Source organism: Lutra lutra, chromosome 4 (assembly GCF_902655055.1).
Source record: "Lutra lutra chromosome 4, mLutLut1.2, whole genome shotgun sequence".
Taxonomy (NCBI): domain Eukaryota; kingdom Metazoa; phylum Chordata; class Mammalia; order Carnivora; family Mustelidae; genus Lutra; species Lutra lutra.
The window spans coordinates 186,426,036-186,449,962 of NC_062281.1; the positions used below are offsets into that span (position 1 = coordinate 186,426,036).

A 23,927-nucleotide genomic window follows, 5' to 3' on the forward strand; every position below is an offset into this window, starting at 1 on the left:
ATGTTAAAGCCATGAGAATCCTTAAAAAGAAATGTCATTTATGACAGATAACAGAGGGTTTGTGTTTTTTGTTGTTTCTTCTTTTAAAGACTTACTTATTTGAGAGAGAGAGGGAGGGCAGGAGAGCACGAGTAGGAGGAGCAGAGAGAGAAGGAATCTCAAGCAGATGCCTTGCTGAGCTCAGAGCTCTGATGGGCTTGATCTCACACCTTGGTATCATGACCTGAGGCAAAACCAAATTCAGACACTTATCCAACTGAGCCACTGAGTCTGCTTCTCCTTCTCCCCCTGCTTGGCTTCTCTCTCTCTCTCTCTCAAAAATGTAATTAAAATCTTGAGAGAGAGAGAAAGGAAGGAAGGAAGGGAGTACAGAATTAACAGAAAAAGTGGACCTTAGCTCTATGGTACCTACCACTTTATACTTCAAAAACTATCTTTGCTAATGATTTGAAACAAAAAATACCCCCCACCCCTTGTTCAGTATTTTACCAACAATTCACACAAGAGTTTTTTACTTAGTGACATTAAGAAAAACTCAATGGTTATTAACTAAGCCAAATTCTAAAAATGTCCAACCCTATTTGAGGTGTATATATATATATATATATATATATATATATATATATAGTCTTCCCACCTGATTCTATGAACGTATCTTACTACCCACATGGTAGCATATAGTTCTTTAAATCTCCTCGTCTATACCAAGAAAAATTTTTAGAGTATGACTCAGCTTCTTAGGACAAACTAACTCTATTTGGCAAAGTTAATCTTAAAATGTATTTCACTTAGGGGCACTTAGGTGGCCCATTTGGTTGAGCGTCCAACTCTCGGTTTTGGCTCAGATCATGCTCTCAGGGTCATAGGATCACGCCCCACATAAGGCTCCGAGTTCAGTGCCCAGTCTGCTTGAGAGCCTCTCTCCTCCTCTGCCCCTTACCCTGCTCACATGTGTGTAATCCCTCAAATAACTCTTTAAAATACAGATAAATTTCACTTAATATTCTGTCTACCTGGAAAGAGGAAATTCATCTATTCAACAAAGTGTGTTTAGGAAGATGTTCTATAGAGGTCACTTCATACAACTTCTAGCAACAGTAAACTCCAATAGCATATAATTTAATGAATGACCACATGACTTAAGTAAACAAATCACCAGAGAGTGCTCTATATTTTCATAAGAGAAGCAATCACAAAACTATCCTTCGCAAATAAGGACAATCATTTAGTTTATACTCTAAGACACAGATTAAAAAAAAATTAGGGGAAGGTACCTATAATAAAATCTCGGCTAATTCTGAATTTCAGAAAGTGGTAATGTTTAAAATAAGATTTTAACTTAAAAATACGATTACCACATTTTCCTTTATATCTGTGATGGACAATCCCTCATTCAGGACAGGTTGAAATTATATCAGAGTTTCTGAGAATGACCTCCAAATTAAATACCTCACACAAGGTAAAAGAGAAGAACACCAGAACTGCTCTGAATAAACTTCTACCATAAGTAAAAGAGGTTTCAATCTCATTCCAAAAGCCTGAAACATAAGCAAGGTTATGGAAATTTCCATTTTCTATACAGCCCTGGCATCCAGAAAGACAAAAATAAATGTACTCTTTTATTTGAGGCTTTAATTTGTGGCTTAGTGACTTTTGGGTGTTCTCTGAAGAGGAATTAGGCCATGTTTAATCACTTAATTCCCTTATTTCTCAAAGAAGAAAGCTAAGAGGTTCTTTATATGCACAAAGTAGCCATGACACTAACAATTGGCAATTTAAGCATAATTTTTTTTTTAGAGTTTGCCTCCAAGTTAAACAAAATTCAGCACAGTTCTTTTAATTTTAAAATTTGTTGTTTAGGATTTTAATCTGAATTACTTTTTGTTAATTTGAAAGCAACATTTAAAAAATTCCCTTCATGGGGCGCCTGGGTGGCTCAGAGGGTTAAGCCTCTGCCTTCGGCTCAGGTCATGATCCCAGGGTCCTGGGATTGAGCCCCACGTCAGGCTTTCTGTTCAAAGGGGAGCCTGCTTCTTCCTCTCTCTCTGCCTGCTTCTCTGCCTACTTGTGATCTCTGTCTGTCAAATAAATAAATAAAATATTAAAAAAAATTTAAAAAGTTAAAAAAAATAAAATAAAAAATTCACTTCAAAAAAAAATTTACTTCACATTAAAATTCACAAGACACGGAGTCACAAGCTTATACCCAAATCTATTTTCATTTCTTCCATCTAACAATCAAACCAAAACAAACCTCAGCACAACCCAAATGGAAAGAATGAAAACGGGTAAAGGAGGGACAGTTTGTCACTTCAAAAAGACGAACTTAACTAAAAGCGTAATTCCTGGGAACTCCGTAAATTAGTTACATTTTAACTTATTTGAGAGAAAGAGAGTGGGGAAGGGAAGGAGAGAGAACAGGAGCAGAGAAAGAGCATTTCTGGTGGACTCTGGGCAAAGGGTGGAGCCTGACATGGGACTCGATCTCACGACCCTCCAAGATCAGGACTGGAGCCAAAATGAAGAATCTGAGACTCAAGTGAAAGCAGCATCAAGGCACCCCAAATTTTTGGTAATAAATTATCACCATGTGCAAATCATGTTATTATGTAACGGAGCAACGGTATGGCAGACGCTGTTTTTTTAAGCCTTGTCTTTTAAAGGATAAAAATCAAAAAGTTACAGGAAAAGCAAGGGAGTAACAGAGTAAAAATGCACTGGAAATAGCAGAGTTCACACCAGCTTCTAAAACTCCTTACTCTATCTGAAATGCCTCTGCCTAGGACTGAACCGGGGTTAACCAGCAGCCACTTTCACGGCCTGCCCCTCCCCACTGCCTGCCCAGTCCCAGCACAGACGCCTGCCTGGTCACCACCCCACCCCCGGGGCTGAGGGCTGGGCAGAAACTCTGGCAAAATAAGGAAGCCTCTGGGAGGTGGCAAGCGGCCAACTCAAACTGGATGATTCCAGTTTAGGCTGGTTTGACTCACAAACAAGCAGTTCTTAGCTTTCCCGCAATATTCAGACACACTGGCTGTCCCGGCGGCACACAATGAGCTCTCCTCATTTGCTCTCAGCGTTAAGTCTACCTTGTTCTCCGTTCCCTCGAAGCAGGGGATCTCAAGTGAAAGCCGGATTCTCCGTACAGAGCAAATACGGATCAGCCTAGCACTTGTTTCCAAAACTGCCTATTCCATCCAGAACCCTAATGCTGATACCACCTATTACCTACGAGAGCCTTACTGAAATGCTGGTACCCGACAAAAAGAAAAGAACCAGAAAGGAAATCAATCTGTTTATAGAGCTCCACAATGGAAGTTAAGCCCATCAGGGCAGTCACAGAGCAAACACCTCCATTTTCCATATTTAGCATTAAAAAGGCTTGGCTAGCTAATAGGACTCCCTAAGACAGAAGATTGTGTATAGCTTATTGCCCCCAAAATAAACTTCAAAAACGGAGGCTCTTCAATTGATGGTGGGAATGGAAAACAATACTACTACTAATACACACATACATACAGAGATATACATACGTAACTACACACACACACACACTCTCTCTCTCACGGGGGAGCACTCTCCAAAGCACAGACTGCGGAACATTTATTCCATGCTGCTCAAGAGCCCCCAAACTGATTTAAGAGGGAATGAACAAATGCTCACTCTTCTGGAAAGTAATGGTAATTAAGGGAGCTACTCAAAATATGGGGAGACTTTGGGACACCCCGGGTGGCTCAGTTCGTTAAGCCGATGCCTTCGGCTCAGGTCAGGATCCTGGGCTCCTGGGATGGGAGTCCCACACTGGGTTCCTTGCTCAGCGGGGAGCCTGCTTCTCTCTCTGCCTCTGCCTACCACTCTGCCTGCCTGTGCTCTCTCTCTCTCTCTCTGACAAATAATAAATAAATAATAATAATAAATAAAAAAAAAAATATGGGCAGACTTTGTGTATTTTAAATCTAACAGTTTTCTCCAGGATTGCAGACACACTAATATGCTTGCTGTTCTCATTTTTCCCCCTTCTCCCTCCAAGCAGGTAGCTTTTTAAAGAACTTCAATACCTGTCAACTGTACTGCATAAAATAAAGAAAAAATAAATTTTCTATGAAAAAAAGAGAACTTAGATACCAGTATTTCAAGGAGTCATAAAGTCAATAAAACTATTAGATGGTTATAATTTCCTCACAAATTAAGAGCTGCAAATCTCAAGATAAAAACTTTATTTAAGGGGCATTTGGGTGGCTCAATGGGTTAAAGCCTCTGCCTTCAGCTCAGGTCGTGATCTCAGGATCCTGGGATCGAGCCCCACATCAGGCTCCCTGCTCAGCGGGGAGCCTGTTTCTCCCCCTGCTTGTACTCTCTCTCTCCCTGTCAAATAAATAAATCTTTTTTTAAGTCTAAGATAATTTGAGCTGTCTAAAAAAGTAAAAATGAGGCACAAGTACAAAATAATAAAACAGGCAAAGAATGGTTGTGAAACCCAGAAATAAATCAGCTATTTAAAATGCATTAAAATGGTTATTTTACTTAGGCTTAAAATAAGCATGCAAATATTTTCATTTTATACAAAAGAGACAAAATATAAACAAACATCCTTCCTAAGAATATTTGTTATCTTTGACTTTGGCTTCTTAAAGGCTTAAATAAACCTTTACTGTTCTCCTTCGAAGTCCTCTGAATGCTCCCAAAACATACACTTCACCAGTTATCCCCAAATCAATAAACATCTAATCATCTATTTTTACATGTTAGTTAGCATAATTTGTTTCAACGGTTTCTGTGCATAGGTATCTTCTCTTTACACACTCAAGAACAAAAAAAAATCTCTTCTCAACTTAAATGATCTCATCTCAAACTGACAGGTATAAACACTAGCAAACAGGAGAAAGGGTGGTATTATGCAGTAAAACCAACTTAATTTCTATAATCACTTCAATCCTACACAACTACAAACAAGATCTGGGAGAAAAGTCATGGTTCCTAAACACCAATTTCCCAAATATTGTTTGATTCGTTGTATCAATTTTTCTCCTGAGATTAAAAGTCATTACTTTTAGTGGTAGTGACTTTCTTCTGTTATAAAAAAATACAAACTGGGACGCCTGGGTGGCTCAGTTGGTTAAGCGGCTGCCTTCGGCTCAGGTCATGATCCCAGCGTCCTGGGATCAAGTCCCACATTGGGCTCCTTGCTCAGCGGGGAGCCTGCTTCTCCCTCTGCCTCTGCCTACCACTCTGTCTGCCTATGCTCATGCTCTCTCTCTCTCTCTCTAACAAATAAATAAATAAAATCTTAAAAAAAAAAAAAATACAGGGGCGCCTGGGTGGCTCAGTGGATTGAACCTCTGCCTTCGGCTCAGGTCATGATCTCAGAGTCCTGGGATCGAGCCCCACATCGGGCTCTCTGCTCAGCAGGGAGCCTGCTTCCCCCCCTCTCTCTCTGCCTGCCTCTCTGCCTACTTGTGATCTCTGTCAAATAAATAAATAAAATCTTAAAAAAAAAAAATTTTTTTTTTAAATACAAACTATTTTTGCGTCCCTAAATATATCTGAGAATAAGAAATCATAGTGCACGACTCCGTCGTTAAGCAACTGCCTCAGACTTAGGTCATGGAGCCCTCCCTGCTGAGCCTGCTTGTATTCCCTCTCTTGCTGTGTCTCTCTGTCAAATAAATAAATAAAATCCTAAATTTTTTTTTAAAGATTTATTTATTTGACAGACATCACAAGTAGGCAGAGAGGCAGGCAGAGGGAGAGGAGGAAGCAGGCTCCCCACCGAGCATAGAGCCCGATGTGGGGCTCAATCCCAGGATCCTGGGATCATGCCCCAAGCCAAAGGCAGAGGCCCAACCTCCTGAGCCACGCAGGCACCTCAAAATCCTAAATTTAAAAAAAAAAGGGGGGGGGCGCGCCTGGGTGGCTCAGTGGGTTAAAGCCTCTGCCTTCGGCTCAGGTCATGATCCCAGGGACCTGGGATCGAGCCCCACATTGGGCTCTCTGCTTGGCAGGGAGCCTGCTTCCTCCTCTCTCTCTGCCTGCCTCTCTGCCTACTTGTGATCTCTGTCTGTCAAATAAATAAAATCTTTAAAAAAAAAAAAAAAAAAAGGAATCACAGAGCAACAAAAACAAATTTTATTTCCAACTAAATACTGAAAATTATTTGCCTATGTTATTATAGATAAGAGATCACTTTTGAGGATTAAAAACTCAAATGTGTTTTTATGATTAAACATTTTAACAATCACCAAAAAACTGCTAATTATTAATTCCTTTAACACAAAAAAATTGACTTTTGGGACACCAGGCTGGCTCAGTCAGTGGAGCATGCCACTCTTGATGTCAGGGTCATGAGTCAGAACCCCATGTTGGGCACAAAGGTTACTAAAAAATAAAATCCTTAGGAGAGGCTGAATGGCCCAGTGGTTAAGTGTCTGCCTTCAGCTCAGGTCATGATCCCACAGTCCAGGGATGGAGCCCCAGGTTAGACTCCCTGCTCGATGGAGAGTCCGCTTCTCCATCTGCCTCTCCCTCTGATCATGTTCTCTGACTCTGCAAACAAATATTTAAAAAAAAAAAAAATTCTTAAAAAAAAAAAAAGGACTTTTATTTCATACATAGTATTGAAACTACTTCCAAATCTGACAGTTTCCAGCATTATACATATCATAGCAAACTGTATTGTCAGATAATAAAATTAGTGTTCCTTCCTTTTCCATATCAATATTCTATATAAGCATATTTGTAAGAGAAATGGAAGGTACACGGTCACTTTGATACACATACCACCACCAATCCCACAGGCTTCCCTCTCACCTGATCGGCCTCATCCATAATCTTTCACAAACCTGCAAGATGACAACAATTTTCAAAAATTTCTTCTTCTTTTTTTTTTTAAACTTAGTGATAGTAAAGCAAAGTTTAATGAATACAAACTCCCAAAGAAGGGGGGGGACCAGAGAGGGTTGGCTCGAAAATTTTCTACATGAACCTGAAAGTTCTCTCTCCTTAAATAAGTAACTGCAAACCTCCTCTTGAAATCACAGACAAAGGGTATTTGAAAAAAATTCCCTCTCTCAGAAACTATAATGTCTTGATTGTTCACAAAATGACTAGCAGAACAGGTCTTTACAGAAAAAAAAAAAATGCTCATTACATTCCTTTTAACTATATGTTGTTGTAAAAATCCAGAATCTGTTTAATTTGCTAATTACTGTTTAAATATAATTCAGATAAAATAATCTTAAATGGTCTATCATTAAAAAATGAGTAGGGTTATGGTCAACTTTGATATAATTTACTAAAAATGTACAAAAGAAACATACAAACAAGTTCTACAAATAATACAAGCAATAAGAAGTGTTTTTCAGGGGCGCCTGGGTGGCTCAGTGGGTTAAGCCGCTGCCTTCGGCTCAGGTCATGATCTCAGGGTCCTGGGATCGAGCCCCGCATTGGGCTCTCTGCTCAGCGGGGAGCCTGCTTCCCTCTCTCTCTCTCTCTCTCTCTGCCTGCCTCTCTGTCTACTTGTGATCTCTCTCTGTCAAATAAATAAATAAAATCTTTAAAAAAAAAAAAAAAGTGTTTTTCAGGGCGCTTGGGTGGGTCAGTCAGTTAAGCATCTGCCTTCCACCGGGATCATGATCCTGGCATCCTGGGATCAAGCCCCACATGTGGCTCCCTGCTCAGCAGGGAGCCTGCTTCTCCCTTTCTCTCCGATCCTCCCTCCTCCACTCATCTTCTCTCTTGCTCAGTCTGTCTCTTGCTCAAAAAAAAAAAAGAAGTATTTTTCATTTCCTCTTCAATAAGATGTAAATTTAAAAAAAAAAAAAAAGTAAATTATTCCAACTGAAAAGCTACGACATTAAACAAGAGAGGGGCTTTAGCAGAAACCACACCACATCTTAACAGAGCATCAGTGTTGAAAAGTCTGATTGCTCAAAGTTCCACATGCTTTGGGGTGCCTGGGTGGCTCAGTGGGTTAAAGACTCTGCCTTTGGCTCAGGTCAAGATCCCAGGGTCCTGGGACTGAGCCCCACATCGGGCTCTCTGCTCAACAGGGAGCCTGCTTCCTCCTCTCTCTCTCTCTCTGACTGCTTCTCTGCCCACTTGTGATCTCTGTCAAATAAATAAATAAAATCTTAAAAAAAAAAAAGTTCCATATGCTTTTCTTGTTACTTCAAATAAACACCACAAAGGCTATTTCAAATGCCAGTTTTCCTGCTCTGGAAGTAAGAAGAAGAGTGTCTCTCTGTCTCTCTCCCCCCAACTCTTCCTGTCCCCCAAGTCTCTTCCTTATATCTTCCAACTGTGGGGGTGCCTGGCTGCTCAGTCAGTAAAGCATGCAACTCTTGATCTCAAGGTCATGAGTTTAAGTCCCACATTGGGCATGGAGCCTACTTTTTAAAACAATGACGGTATGAAAGAAAGTCCAGTAATATAATTAACTATAACAAAAAACACATGAAATTTTGGGGCGCCTGGGTAGCTCAGTGGGGTAAAGCCTCTGCCTTCGGCTCAGGTCATGATCCCAGGGTCCTGGGATCGAGCCCCACATAGGGCTCTCTGTTCAGGAGGGAGCCTGCTTCCTCCTCTCTCTGCCTGCCTCTCTGCCTACTTGTGATCTCTGTCAAATAAATAAAATCCTAAAAAAAAAAAAAAAAAAAAAGAAAGAAATTTCATCAAGAATTTTTATCCTTAAGATTTTATTTATTTATTTGACAGAGATCACAAGTAGGCAGAGAGGCAGGAAGAGAGAGGAAGGGAAGCAGGCTCCTCGCCGAGCAGAGAGCCCCATGCGGAACTCGATCCCAGAACCCTGGGATCATGACCCGAGCCAAAGGCAGAGGCTTTAACCCACTGAGCCACCCAGGCGCACCATCATCAAGTATTTTCTAAATCAATTTATTCCAATTTTTAAAAATCTGTATGTAGAAAGCTTGTTCTAATAAATTCTGATTCAGGGCGCCTGGGTGGCTCAAATTGGTTAAGTGTCCAACTCTTAATTTCAGGTCAGAATTTTAGGGTTGTGAGATTGAGAGCCACATTAGGCTCCATACTTAGCGGGGAGTCTGCTTGAGATTCTATCTCCTTCTCCCTCTGCCCCCCCACCACGCTCACATGTGCTCTCGGTCTAAAAAAAAAGAAAAAGCAAAAAAAAGTTCTGATTTATTCAAATAGGTAACTAAGCATGATTTAATGCCATATGGTTTACCAAGAGCCAAAATGAGACAATGAAATGTCACTAACTACAGTTATTTTCATGTAGTTATCTTTTGCTTATTACTACATTCATTCTGTTTCCACCTAAAGACCTATTTTTGTGAGAATAAAACTGTAGTTACCACACGTATTTAGACAGACAAACCAGCAGGGTTCAGAAGAACAAAAAGGAAAAGTCTGACCCTAGCCCAAAAAGCTTTCAAGACAGATGAGGCTGCTTCTGGAAAGCAGGAAAGAAGCACAAGCCACAGACACCCAGATTAATATAAATACATGTTAGCTCTTAATTAGACATATATGTAGTTTTCTGCTTTGGCTCAGCCATTGCAAATGTTTACTCTAAACTAATCTATTCTTGGGGTGCCTGGATGGCTCAGTTAGAAGAGCATGTGACTCTTAATCTCAAGGTCAAGAGTTCAAGCCCCACACTGGATGTAGAGATTACAAAAATAATAATAAACTTAAAAAAATATTAAAAATAAATAAATTAGTTCTATTCTTGGGGCTCCATACAACCTATCTTATTCCATAAATTTCGTGCACACAAAAACACAGTATTTGTTAAACAGATGGCTGAATATAAACTCAAAAGTTAAATTTAGACTAAAAAGAGATTTAGAGGGGCGCCTGGGTGGCTCAGTGGGTTGGGCCGCTGCCTTCGGCTCAGGTCATGATCTCAGAGTCCTGGGATCGAGTCCCGCATCGGGCTCTCTGCTCAGCGGGGAGCCTGCTTCCTCCTGTCTCTCTGCCTGCCTCTCTGCCTGCTTGTGATCTCTCTCTGTCAAATAAATAAATAAAATCTTAAAAAAAAAATAAAAAAAAATAAAAAGAGATTTAGAGAAGTAATCTACTGAATAGGAGGGAAAGGAATAGGAACAGGTTTAGGATTATCCAAATCTCAACTCTCTCCCTTTACCCTTTCATCCATTTTTTCCCCCATTCATTCAGTAAACCTCTTAAAGCATGTAGAATCAAGGACTAACTGCCAGGATATCTTTTCAGCAATCTGGTGAAGCCTCTGTACTTTTCAGAATAATGTTTCTAAATGCATCAAGTAAAATAAACAGGAATAAAAATGGAAACCAATTATATTGACAGTTATTAAAATATTTAAAATGTCGTGTTATAATGTTTTCATTAATATTAACTTATAATACTTAACACTGAGTTTAGTAACTACGTAATTCCCAGTAGTCCCAGTAATGATGACTAGACACTGCATTTTGAGATATCTGCAACTATAATAACTTGCAGATTTATATTGGTGACAAAGTAACCCATATACTGTCAATACCACTGTTTTTTTTTGTTGCCTACTTTCATAATGCGAAACGATACTTAATTTCAGTTACAGATTACTAGTGAAAAGATGTAATTTTCCCCATTCAAGTTTAGGGACCCTAAACCAGCCCAATCATCTTTGGGTTCAATCAAAGTAAACCACTGGGAAACAAAGCACAAAAACTATTTTAAGATATCAGGAAAGTTGGGGCACCTGGGTGGCTCAGTCGTTGAGTGTTCGCCTTGGGCTCAGGTCATGATCCCAGGGTCCTGGGATTGGGGCCCCGCAACGGGGTCCCTGCTCAGTGGGAAGCCTGCTTCTCACTCTCCCACTCCCCTGCTGTGTCCCCTCTCTCGCTGTCAGATAAATAAATAAAATCTTTTAAAGGGGGGGGGGGTTTCCTGGGTGGTTCAGTGGGTTGGGTGTCTGCCTTCGGCTCGGGTCATGATCTCAGGGTCCTGGGATCCAGCCCCGCATAGGGCTCTCTGCTCAGCGGGTAGCCTGCTTCCCCCTCTCTCTTTGCCTGCCTCTCTGCCTACTTATGATCTCTGTCAAATAAATAAATAAAATCTTAAAAAAAAAATCAGGAAAGTTTATGAACTAAATTCAATAAATTCTTCAATTCCTTTAACCTGTATTACAGAAAATTCACTAACATGACAGGAAAAAGAAACCCAATGATAGGAAACTATAGAAATAAAATATGTTCAACTTCAATCTGCCCTTTTTTTTTTTTTTTTAGATTTATTTGTTTATTTATTTATTTATTTGACACGGGAGCTGGGGGAGAGACAGGGAAAGAGGGAACACAAGCAGGGGGAGTGGGAGAGGGAGAAGCAGGCTCTCTGCAGAGCAGGGAGCCCAATGAGGGGCTCGTTTCCAGAAGCCTGGGATCATGACCTGAGCCGAAGGCAGAGGCTTAACGACTGAATCACCCAGGAGCCCCTCAATCAGGGCTTTTAAAAGAAATACTTTTGTGGAATATATACATTTAAAATTTTCTGTTGAAAGGAAAAGTGACTCCCTAAACCACGACAGAGAAAGAGACAGCACCACAGAGCTGCACACAGGAAAGCTTAATACCATTAAGTTCCAGTTCTCACCAGTTAAATACTGAGAATAGTTATGCAGAAACTGTAGTTGTGTCATTTATAAAGAGTTCACAACCAGACTGTTATCAATCCCACATTTACTCATTGGAAACGCATGCTAGGAATCTGTTCACCAAAGCTCCAACAATTAAGGGGGATGGAGGGTGATTAACTTCCCCGTCAGTCAGTCATGCAGACAGAATACAAGCTTGTTTCTATCGCTAGAACCAAGCTGTATTTCATCTACTATAAGACGTTAATTTGAAACATTTTTAAAGAACTTGAGAGGTCATGGTTTCACAGTCATAAGGTTTTAAAGATTACAAAAAAGAACTTATTTCCCCCAAAAGGAAATTCAACATTCTGAATCTATAAAACATCTCAAAATATTACACTCTGATGTCAGCATAATAGTAAAGGAAAAAAGGACATCTGATAAAAGGGAGGCTGAATGGGTATTCTATGCACATCAAAAGATTTTTTTTCTCAGACTTGCTTGGATCATATATAATGACCAATCTTTCAGCTATTTACATTAATTCTACTTTATCCATTGTGTTAACTAAGAACTGTATCTAAGTATTTCAACTATTTACTGAACATGTACTTTGAGAAAGACGGTATGCTAAGCTCTATGGTGTGCACAAAGGAAGACCTGGTCTTGTTCTTAAAGGATAGCAGTGAAAGGCTTGTCATTCAGTCCCATTTCCAGAAAGTTCACTGTTTCTCACAATCAACATAATCTGATTATTAACACAATGTCTCTCCTACCTGTCCCAAGTTAGGCATTCTCAGAGTCCAAGACTTCCTTCTCCGAACTACTGAAATAGCCTCCTCACCACAATCTCGGTCTTCTCTACTCTAAGTCACCAGATGCCTTTCTAAAGATTCTATTTATTTATTTGACAGAGAGAGATCACAAATAGACAGAGAGGCAGGCAGAGAGAGAGAGAGAGGGAAGCAGGCTCCCTGCCGAGCAGAGAGCCCGATGCGGGACTCGATCCCAGGACCCTGAGATCATGACCTGAGCCGAAGGCAGCGGCTTAACCCACTGAGCCACCCAGGCGCCCCACCAGATGCCTTTCTAAATCTAAAGCACAGATCTCAACAAACTATCTCCCTTCCCAAAATCTTTCAACCACTCATCTTTGCATAAAGAACTAAACCCCAAATCATTATCATCGTTAAGTCATTCTAAATTACGTGCTGTTCACAGAACATTCTTCCATCTGTATCCTCCAGGTTGTTCCTTCAACCCACAGTGTTCCCTGCCTAGCCTAAAACTCAGCTCTTCTTGTCGACAAAGTGCTACGTAACAGCCTTTATAGCCCTAAATCGTAAAAGCTTCCAGCCCTAAACATGAATCAGGTAGCTGACAGAAGAGGAAATATCTTTAACAATTGTAATTTAGGGGCGCCTAGGTGGCTCAGTGGGTTAAAGCCTCTGTCTTCAGCTCAGGTCATGATTGAGCCCCACATCAGGCTTTCTGCTCAGCGGGGAGCCTGCTTCTTCTCCCTCTCTCTCTGCCTGCCTCTCTGCCTACTTGTGATCTCTGTCAAACAAATAAATAAAATCTTTTTTTAAAAAATTGTAATTTAGTCCCTGTGTACATTTTCTAAGCTTATCCTGCCTTTGTGGCGTTATCTTTCTGACTGTAAATATTCAGAAGCATATAACCCTTCCTTTAGATTGCATAAACAGGGATTAGCTCCATCAAATTCATCAGATGGCCTCTGGGTTCAAGTTTTTGAGCCTACAATGCTAAGGGCCAGATCCCAAATCACTATCACTCCCACCGAAGTATAATGCCATCCTGAAGGCCCTGTATCATATTTCTCCAACTTCAACACTTCCACAATTGGCTGGCTTTTCATTAAGTTTTGACACAATGGAATGCTACTGTGTCCCTTTAATGAGGTAGGTTTAGAGAAAAAGGACTAAAACCTGAGTACCTTAATTCTATGTAGGAGAAAGTAGGACATAACAAGACTTCATAATCAGCTTATTATAGAGTTCAAATGAATCTTGTCAATTGTTTAACCTGACCATGTAGCAAATAAAATCAGGAGAGGTTGAGTTTTCACCCATGTCACAGAGCTGCAACACTGGAGCCAGTACATAATTTCCCCCAAGTACATGATCATTTACTTGTCTCAAATTAATTCAAAGCAGGCAATACTGGAAGAAGAATAATTAATCTGGGCATTTTAGTCAGTCAAAAAATTTTGTATCCTATAAATTGAAAATATACAGCATTCAAATAGAAAACTAGGATATTTGGCATAAACAGGATCAGTAACAGTAGATGGAAACAAGGAATGGTTCAAGACCATTCAAATGCTTCAACAACTGAAGCAGTAATAATAGCTAATAATTACTAAAGGCAGCATTTAATATATATGGATATCGAGCTAAGCACTTAAATACATTTTTTTCATCTAATCTTCACAATAATTTTAAAGCCTGATTCTCACAGAAGATGAGAAAGCTGAGGCATAGACAGCTTAAGTAACTTGTCCAAGGTTACAAAATGAGTAAGCTGTACTATCTGCATAGATCTGTGATAAACTTCTAAGCGGTTTCCTGTTAAGATTACCTTCAAATGATTATTTTTACCTTTAGAATAAAATTCCTTTGTAAAAAAATTTCCAACTAATAAAATTAGCTCACTCAACCTTAATGAACAGCTAAGTTACAACCTGCATTTAAAGAAAGCTCTTCTACTTGAGATTATAAATTGGCTTTCACCTTGATATTAAAATTAGTTAAAATGTACCCAAAAGTTGATTTAGTCATTGATAATAGATGTGTCAACAGTATATTTCACCAATACATCTTTAAACAAAAGGCTTTTATGAATTTTCAACCAAAATAATAGAAGTTAGCATTATACACCCAAGAAATTAAAAACTTTAAAGAGAAACATTTTCAGCAGCACAGGATTTACTTCATTCAGCTAAGGTTACCATTTTTCTACCTCTTTTGGCCATTTGAATATTGAGCATCTGGAGCAAAAAACAGCATCTGCAAATCACTATTGCAGGTACTTGACAGAATGGTGAATTCCATGGCCACCCACTAATCACAGCTTCTTATATACACGATCCAAGATTACTTACTTTAAAAAATATTACTATGCTACAAATCATTACCACTGATTGTTGAGAATTTGTGACATTTTATTCAACAGCTCGTCTGTGATAACAAAAGGCTGTTAACCTACCTGTCACTGCTGGTACTACTGCTGCTGCTGATTGAATCACTACTGGAGGATCTACTCCTAGAGCCGCTGCCGCTAGGGGACCTTGTAGGTCTAGACGCTTGGCTAGCCAGCCTCTGAGGAGACTGATTTCTAGACTGGGATGAATGTGGTGACCGACTCCTGCTGTGCTGGTAATTCCGCTCTGGCCTTCTGCCTCGTACCTCCCGGGTAATATCATCCCTGTAGATATCCCTGTGTACCACACTGGGCAGTGTAAACTGCTCCCGAGCCCTAGGTTCGTATCGGGGGTCATGAGCATCAAAACGGTTTGGACTTCGACTCCGAGAAGTATAATAGAGCCCATGTTGTAAAGTCCGCTCGCGAGGATCTCTATAGTAATCCTGATCGTAATGTCTTGTCCGATCAAATCCTCCCGTCCCCCGTTCATGGTGTCCATAGGCACTATGTTCATAAGCACGCTCCCTGTTATCTGAAGCCCTGCATTTAGGAGGGGGGGAAAAATATTTAATCAATCAGAAAAGGGCAAGCAAAACTAAAAGCAAGTCATGCAAACATTCATTTCAGCATTGTCTGTCTTTGCAACTGTCATTTTCTAAACAGCATTAACCTACTTAGTAAGCAAACACTACCAAGCTTAACATTTTACTTGACTCCAAAAATTATTTTCACAGCTGAGCAATCATTGTGTATATTGGGCTTTCATGACTAGTGTTCTGCAAATCAGATGCTCTTTTTATTAGGGATTTTCTGGCTTATATGCAGAAATATACATATACCATCTCCTTTTCATTTGCAGTTTAATGGAACAAGAAGAGACTGTCATTTTAATATCAAAGTGTTCTATACTTCCATCCGATTAAAATATATACCAAACTTTTACTTACTTGGCAAATTTATTTTAGGCAAAATTTCCATGATACATTTTAACACAGACATGAAAGCCCTATTGCAATGTATGTCCCAGCAGTAAGAGGGCATTTTCAAAGAAGTCCAGAAAAAAATTTTAATTTTTTCTCATTAACTTTCGACTTCTTGGGTAATTATAAAAACTACCAGATTATGTAAACTGCTGTGCCCAAACAATCACATTTAATAACAGAAATGGAATCTTAAAAGAAAAGGTTATCAAAATACTGGACTGACACATGCTATTTATTCTACGGTAAATTTAACTAAAGAATAAAGATTATTTCACCTACTGGTGCTATCAAATTCCACATAATTTTTTAAAACAACTATTCCATGATCCCACTTGTTAATGTCTGTGCTTAATGTTTACAGGAAATATGCTCTTAGTCATAGCTAAGCTCAAATTGCCTCTGATGAAATTAGCCAACTTTGGAAACTGTAAGATATTTGAAGGTTGCTATTAGCAATGGATTAACCTAAAAAAATGTTTCTGTAGGACATGACAATTTGCCAACCTACGGTTACAAAACATTGCTGCATGTTCAATTACACATGCACTTATGTGTTGATAATGAAAACCAACGCTAATCCTACACAGAATTCTTAACATTTTCTACTTTTGTAGGAAACCAGAACTCATTTCCTGAGTTCCTAAAAGACCACTTCATCGCTTGAATCTCAAGTTGAGACTGAGTTTCTTCTCAACATTATCTTTGGATCTGATCTTCTATCAAAAGATTAAGAAATCATCAAAGACACAGAATTAGAATCTCTCCAGTGAAGAATATCTGGCAAAAATCTTACAACTAATACTATGTCCCCAGTAGATTCATAAATCCAAATCTCTCCACTAACCTTCATTTTCACCCACCCTTTCTTTCACTTAGTAGCAACCATACCTTCCTAGGCTATACTTGCTTTTTGCTGCTATGATGTGAAGCAATTGCGTGGCAAAAAAAATTCAGTAGTATCTTTCCTATTTAAAAGTATTAAGTAACTTTTTCCTTTTTAAATGTGCTACATTTCTGGCATTTGGACAGATATTTCAATGTCTAACAAACAAGAGGGTTTCCTTTGAGACTTAAGAGAAAATTTCACAAATAATTCAATTAGCACCCTATCAAATGTTAATTGGTAAAAGCTGTTATTAATGATATAACAAGCAATAGGCAATAGTTCTAGGAGAATTACTGCTACAGCTGGTATTTTAGAAATATGCAAAGTTCTTATCGATTAGGAAGATACAGAAGGCAGGCACAAGAGCTAGCAGAGCTGAAATCTAATAGCTATTCTTTGATTCATCTATTAGTACTAAACACTTCTAGAGTTAGTGGGGGGAAAAAAGAAGAGAGTTTGACTTGGGTTAGGAGAGGGGCTAATATACACAGGTCAGGACATACCAACCTTTTCCAAGTGTGGAAACACGACCTATAATCCCAATTAAATCTAGGGAGAGAATTGTGAACATAACTTCCCCAATTTTGGCCCCTCTTATGGGGGTAATCCACCTTCTTAATGGGCAAGGGTGTCAAATGATATTTAGATGAACCACAAGGAAAAAAAAAATCTTAGTGACCAGATAAAATAATTCCACCGGAAGCAAGTAGTCCCAGACAAACTGTAACTCTCAAACCCCCAGACTTCTTTCTTGAGATAGTAGACAATTATAAATTCATCCACATTCAAAAAAATTTCCAGCCCTAAGTAGGAATCAGGCAGCTGACAGAAGAGGAAACCTCCTCTACGATTCCACCAAATGAGGAAGAACAGTTGCTCCCCATTAGTTCACCTTTGTAGCCATCCACACAGTCAATTTTGATTGCTGTATCCACAACTGATCGTCACCATGTGTTCAAGGCTAAAGTACCTTTAATTGGACAGCAACTTGCTTAAGAAACAAAATAGTAATCCTCTTCCCCTGGGCTAATGGAATCTTGACTGCATGACATCCCATACATTCCAGCAATTAGAAAAGAATGGCTATATTCCAGGATTTAGAAACATTCATCATCTCAAATTTCCCCCATTCCATCAAGGAGCATAATTCCAACATGGAAAATGTGTAGATCCAAAATGGAAAAAAATCAAACATTGCCTTCACTCTTCTTCATCCAAGTACAGATTTCCAGATTAAAGTATTGTTTGTAGAATCCAGGCGGTTGAATCATTATGGTCTGCTAGGTTTTTTGTGACAATCCAATTTGTTTGTACACTTTGTATAGTGAAAATTGAGAAGCAGATATCAACTTCTAAAAGAATCTGTAGGCTCTAATATTCCAGAAATATTCCATATAGTACAACCACAAAATCTGTAGCCAAATAGCTCCATCAGATAGCAGAGATATATCCAAGGAAGGCCTTCAGATTATCCAACAGAAGGAATAATTAATTCTAGAAGATAGGTAACTCCAAAAATGATACTGCCATACAAAATCTTCCACCATTTTACATCTCAGGAGTAGATATCCAACCAGCTGCAGGAAATATCCTCTACGATTCCACAAGATACCAGCCACTGGGATAGAAATCACTTCCGTTTCCAACCCAAAATAGGAAACATTGAGAATGCCCAAAACTTTAAATCCATCTGGGGCCCCTAAATATGAGTTTCTGTTTCTCACCATATCAAATACAAAATACCTGCCTACAGAAACCTTGGAACTTACCCATCAAGTCTCCGCTCATAACGTCCTTCTCGTGCATGAAGTGATGGTGGAGGGCCATAGGCAGGCCCTCCACCACCTCCTCTGAACCCAGAAACCTCTCTACTACGAGATGCTATGGAAACTGTATCATCCAATCCCCGAGCAGCACTCGGAATGGTGCCTGGTTCATTATAATCCGTGCGTAGGTCTCTATCTCCCATTTTGTTGACTGAGTTGTGAGCCTTCTGTGCACTTTTGATGTCCACAAAATCCACAAAGGCGGCCACTCCTCCTTCAGATCCCCTCTTGGGGAGAATTTTGACACTTTCCACACGGCCATATCTGGAAAAGACAAAACATTATTGTTGCATAACAATAATTTTCCAAGAATAGTCTGTGAAAATCTTATTTTTAGACAATTTACATTAACTGTGTATGTAGGAGGAGTTGCAAAGTACACAAGATGGCTTTTACACATTTTTCTTGGGGCAAAAATTTACAAAGATTTTTTTTTTTTTAAAGATTTTTATTTATTTATTTGACAGACAGAGATCACAAGTAGGCAGAGAGGCAGGCAGAGAGAGAGGAGGAAGCAGGTTCCCTGCCGAGCAGAGAGCCCGATTCGGGGCTCGATCCCAGGACCCTGGGATCATGACCTGAACCGAAGGCAGAGGCTTTAACCCACTGAGCCACCCAGGCGCCCCTACAAAGATTTTTTAAAAGCAAGCTCTACACCCAATGTGGGGCTTGAAGTCATGAGTCCTGAGATCTAGTCGCATGCTCTACCAACCGAGTCAGCCAGGTTCCCCAAAATTTACAAATGTTTTAACCATCACTCTCACTTCTTAAATATATTCACTAAATTACTTTTCACCTTTTAAGAACACTTAGCTGAAATGAATCTCTGTTTTATGAATTTACATTCTAAAAAAGGTTACTAAACCTAAGATGGTTCAATGTTACTTAGAAATCTTTCAAGATGTTTGTTTATCGGGAGGGCCTGGCGGCTCAGTCCTAAAGTGTCTGCCTTCAGCTCAGGTCATGATCTCAGGGTCCTAAGGGGACCGAGCCCCGCATTGGGCTCCCCGCTCAGCAAGAAGCCGGCGTCTCCCTCTCCCACTCCCCTGCTCGTTTCCTCTCTCGCTGGGTCTCTGTGTCAAATAAATAAATAAAATCTTTTTTAAAAATTAAAAGTAAAAAGTAAAGAAACATCTAAACTAAAAACAGCTACTTTACAGATTTCATTTTTAAATCATTAAGTGAAAATGAGCTTTCTGAAAAAACGAGATGATTCCACAATCTTTACTTGAAAGTGATCCATTTAAAGTGACAGTCTTAATTTTTTTTTAAAGACTTTATTTATCCAAGAGAGAGAAAGCACAAGCCAGGTGAGGGGCAGAGAAATGACTCCCTGCTGAGCACGGAGCCCACCACAGGGCTGAATCCTAGGACCCTGAGATCATGACCTGAGCTGAAGTCAGACACTTAACTGACTGAGCCACCTAGGTGCCCCTCAAGTGAGAGTCAGATTTTTTTTTTTGAAGATTTAATTTATTTATTTGACAGAGAGAATGCAAGCACACAAGCAGGGGGAGCAGCAGGCAGAGAGAGAGGGAGACTCAGGCTCCCCACTAAGCAGGGAGCCTGACGTGGGACTTGATCCCAAGACACAGATATCATGACCTGAGTCAAAGGTTGACACTTTACCAACTGAGCCACCCAGGTGCCCCAACAGTCTAATTTTTTAATGCAGTTTTCTGCTATTTAATTTTTTTCAGGAGGTTAAAACTACTAAAACTTATAATTTCGGTATACTTAAAACTGTTTTTCATATAAATTAATGAATTTGAGAAAATCTTTTGATAGACCATATGTTCCCATTTTTATTCCAAAAAAAAAAAAAAAAAAATGCTTGAGATGTCTGTAAAGAAAAATTTTAAGGGCACCTTTTATATTTGGAAGATATGTGTAAGAAATATAATGATTCAGAATTTTAAAAGTCATGAAAATTCTATGAATTTCATTAGGAGTTAACTATGCTTTATGTACTTATAATCTGGCATTTTAGAAAGGCAAGCACAGCAATTTTAAATATAGCATTCTTATTTGCTGACAATCCAAAATCATAATTTTACACTTCTCCTGGAGCTGACATTATCAGAAAGCAGAACTCTTCTCTTTACATCCTCCAGGATGATTTAAGTTATACCTCTCACAAGGGAAACTTAATCCTAAAATTGTTTCACCAGGCAACTGAACTAGAAGTAACAAAATTATTTGTTGATACTGAATTAATGAAAGGAGCTTTCTAATTTGGAAACAAAAATTGTGAGAAATTGGAATAGTTCTTTTCTTTCCATATAAACATTAAATACCTTCCAGTGTATCTGACAAAGGACCTGTATCTAGAGTACAAAAACTTTTATAATTCAACCAATTTTTTTAAATAGGCAAAACACTTCAACAAAGAAGATACACAGATGGCAGATAAACCCAGAAAAATACGCTCAAAATTAATAGTCATTAGGGAAATGCGAATCAAAACCACAATGAGATACCACTTCACACCCATTAAAATGACTATTTAAGGCAGGGAAAAAAAAAAGGAATAAAACAAGTGTTGACAAGGACACAGAAAAATTCTAAATCGAGGGCAGATCTAGTAGAACTATAAAATCGTGCAGCCACTATGGAAAAGTTTGGCATTTTTCTCAGTAAGTTAAGCATAGAATTACCATATGACCCAGCAATTCCACTCCTTAACTGGGGTTCAAATAGCTATGTGTACACCAATGTTCACTGCAGCATTATTCATAACAGCCCAAAGATGGAAGCAACCCAAGTGTCTACCAATGAATGAATAAACAAAATGCGAAATACACTTATAATGGGATAGTATATTAAGACATAAAAAGAGGGGCGCCTGGGTAGCTCAGTGGGTTAAAGCCTCTGCCTTTGGCTCGGGTCATGATCTCAGGGTCCCGGGATCGAGCCCCACATCGGGCTCTCTGCTCGGCGGGAAGCCTGCTTCCTCCTCTCTCTCTCTCTGCCTACTTGTGATCTCTGTCAAATTAATAAATAAAAAATCTTTGAAAAAAAAAAAAAGACATAAAAAGAAACGAAGTTCTGATACAAGCCACAACATGGATAAAAATTAAAACATCACCCTAGGGGCACCTGGGTGGCTCAGTCATTAAGCGTCTGCCTTAGGCTCAGGTCATGATCCCAAAGTCCTGGGATCAAGCCCCACTCAGTGGGAAGCCTGCTTCTCTCTCTCCCACTCCCCCTGGATTGTGTTCCCTTTCTCGCTGTCTCTCTCTGCCAAATAAATGAAATCTTTAAAAAAAAATAAAAAATAGGGGCACCTGGGTGGCTCAGTGGGTTAAGGCCTCTGCCTTCGGCTCAGGTCATGATCCCAAGGTCCTGGGATGGAGCCCCGCACTGGGCTCTCTGCTCAGCAAGAAGCCTGCTTCCCCCTCTGCCTACTTGTGACCTCTCACTCTCTGTCAAATAAATAAAATCCTTTAAAACATATATATACATATATAGGGGCGCTTGGGTGGCTCAGTGGGTTGAGCCGCTGCCTTCGGCTCAGGTCATGATCTCAGGGTCCTAGGATCGAGCCCCGCATCGGGCTCTCTGCTCAGCAGGGAGCCTGCTTCCTCCTCTCTCTCTGCCTGCCTCTCTGCCTGCTTGTGATCTCTCTCTGTCAAATAAATAAATAAAAATCTTAAAAAATAAAAAATAAAAATAAAACATATATATACATATATAAAATTAAAAAAATAAAAAATAAAACATCACCCTAAATGAAATAAGCCAGACACAGAAGGACAATTCGTTTATGATTCCACTTATATGAGGTATCTAGAATAGGCAAATTCATAGAGACAAAGTAGAACAGAAGTTAGGAGGAGCAGAGACAAGAGGGAAATGGGGAGTTACTGTTTAATGGGTACAGAATTTCTGTATGGGATGAAAAAATTCTAGAAATAGATAGTGGTGATGATTATACGTAACACCACGAATGTACTTAACACCACTGAATTGTATGCCCCAAAACGGTTAAAATAAATGTTATATTATGCATATTTTACCACACCCACACCTACAAATTTTCTCACTAAATGGAAGGTTGCAAAGGTGTTTCTATTAAAAAAAAAAGAAGGGCGCTTGGGTGGCTCAGTCAGTTAAGCACCTGACTCTCGATTTCAGCTCAGGTCATGATCTCAGGGTCGTGAAATCAAGCCCAGAGTAAGCCTCAGCGCTCAGCGGGGAGTCTGCTTCAAAGTCTCTCCATCTCCTGCCCCTTCCCATGCCTGGATGCATCTGTGCTCGCTCTCTAAAATAAATAAATTTAGGGGAAAAAAAAGCAGTGGCTAACTCTTCATATCCATGAAAACTCAGTTGGTAAAGGTGATGTCCTGATTTTGTCTACTCCTTCCAAAACAACACATTTCCAACAGTTTTCAAGTATCCTTCAAGTATTCAAGATTAAACATTTATCTGAAATTTAGTAGTTAAAAAAGAATCAAACCACAATTAGGTAATATTTCCTTTTCAACAACATCGAGCCTTAGATACAGGTTTTCAGAGAACTTATGGAATATTTTCCAGTAATGACAGAAAACATCAGTTTCTAAAATTACATGGTCACTAGTTATATGATTAAGTTAATGCATTTATAATTTCTCAAGAATTAGGGGCGCCTGGGTGGCTCAGTGGGTTAAGCCGCTGCCTTCGGCTCAGGTCATGATCTCGGAGTCCTGGGATCGAGCCCCGCATCGGGCTCTCTGCTCTCTCGGGGAGCCTGCTTCCTCCTCTCTCTCTGCCTGCCTCTCTGCCTGCTTGTGATCTGTCAATAAATAAATAAATAAATACATAAATTAAAAAAATAATAATAATAATAATTTCTCAAGAATTAAGAGAGCCTAAAGTTAAAATAAATGAGAACATAAGCTAAGAAACTGTGTTTGACTGCTAGAAACTGCAGTATGTAGCTATTCAATAGGTTTGTCTTCAAAAACAGTCAAAAAATAATACTAAACTGGTTTCTATTTGGTCAAAATGTTCAACATTACAAAATACTAAACTGATCAACATACACTATAAGTTTTTTTGGGGGGGTAAGTTTTGAAGAGCCAATTTAAAAATTATCCAAGATAATTTAAATTAAACAAAAAATTACCCAAGATAAGGGTGCCTGGCTGGTTCAGTCAGTACTGTATTCAACTCTTAATCTCAGGGTCCTGAGTTCAAGCCTCATGTTGGGTGTGGAGCCTACTTAAAATAAAAATTTTAAAAAATTACCCAAAATAATGCCAGGTTTGGTGAAATGTCTGGTCTCCTTTCAACAATAGACAATTTAGGGGCACCTGGCTGGTTCATTTGGTGGAGCTTGTGACTCTTGAGGTTGTGGGTTTGAGCCCCATTTTGGGTGTAAAGATTACTTAAAAAAAAAAAACCACAATGGACAATTTATATAATAAGTACTGACAAGTCGTTAGCAGTTCCCTGAAGAATTTAATTTCAGTGAATTAATGGCCTCAGAGTTCCCATTGGAAAGC

The 23,927-nt window shown here is 39.3% G+C and overlaps 1 protein-coding gene across 4 annotated transcripts in view; it reads right to left on the bottom strand.

Annotated features, from left to right (window-relative positions):
- Positions 1 to 23,927, bottom strand: part of SPEN (spen family transcriptional repressor) — a 104,047-nt gene that overhangs the window by 52,624 nt on the left and 27,496 nt on the right. For 2 of the 4 annotated variants that reach the window (XM_047723555.1, XM_047723556.1), the window contains 2 exons: positions 18,382 to 18,702; positions 14,807 to 15,283 (listed from right to left, as the gene is read on the bottom strand). In XM_047723555.1, the coding sequence (XP_047579511.1) occupies positions 14,807 to 15,283; positions 18,382 to 18,702 (798 nt within the window). Of the gene's footprint in view, positions 1 to 14,806; positions 15,284 to 17,119; positions 17,268 to 18,381; positions 18,703 to 23,927 lie in introns of those variants that run through there. The other 2 variants (XM_047723558.1, XM_047723557.1) reach the window with 2 other exon arrangements.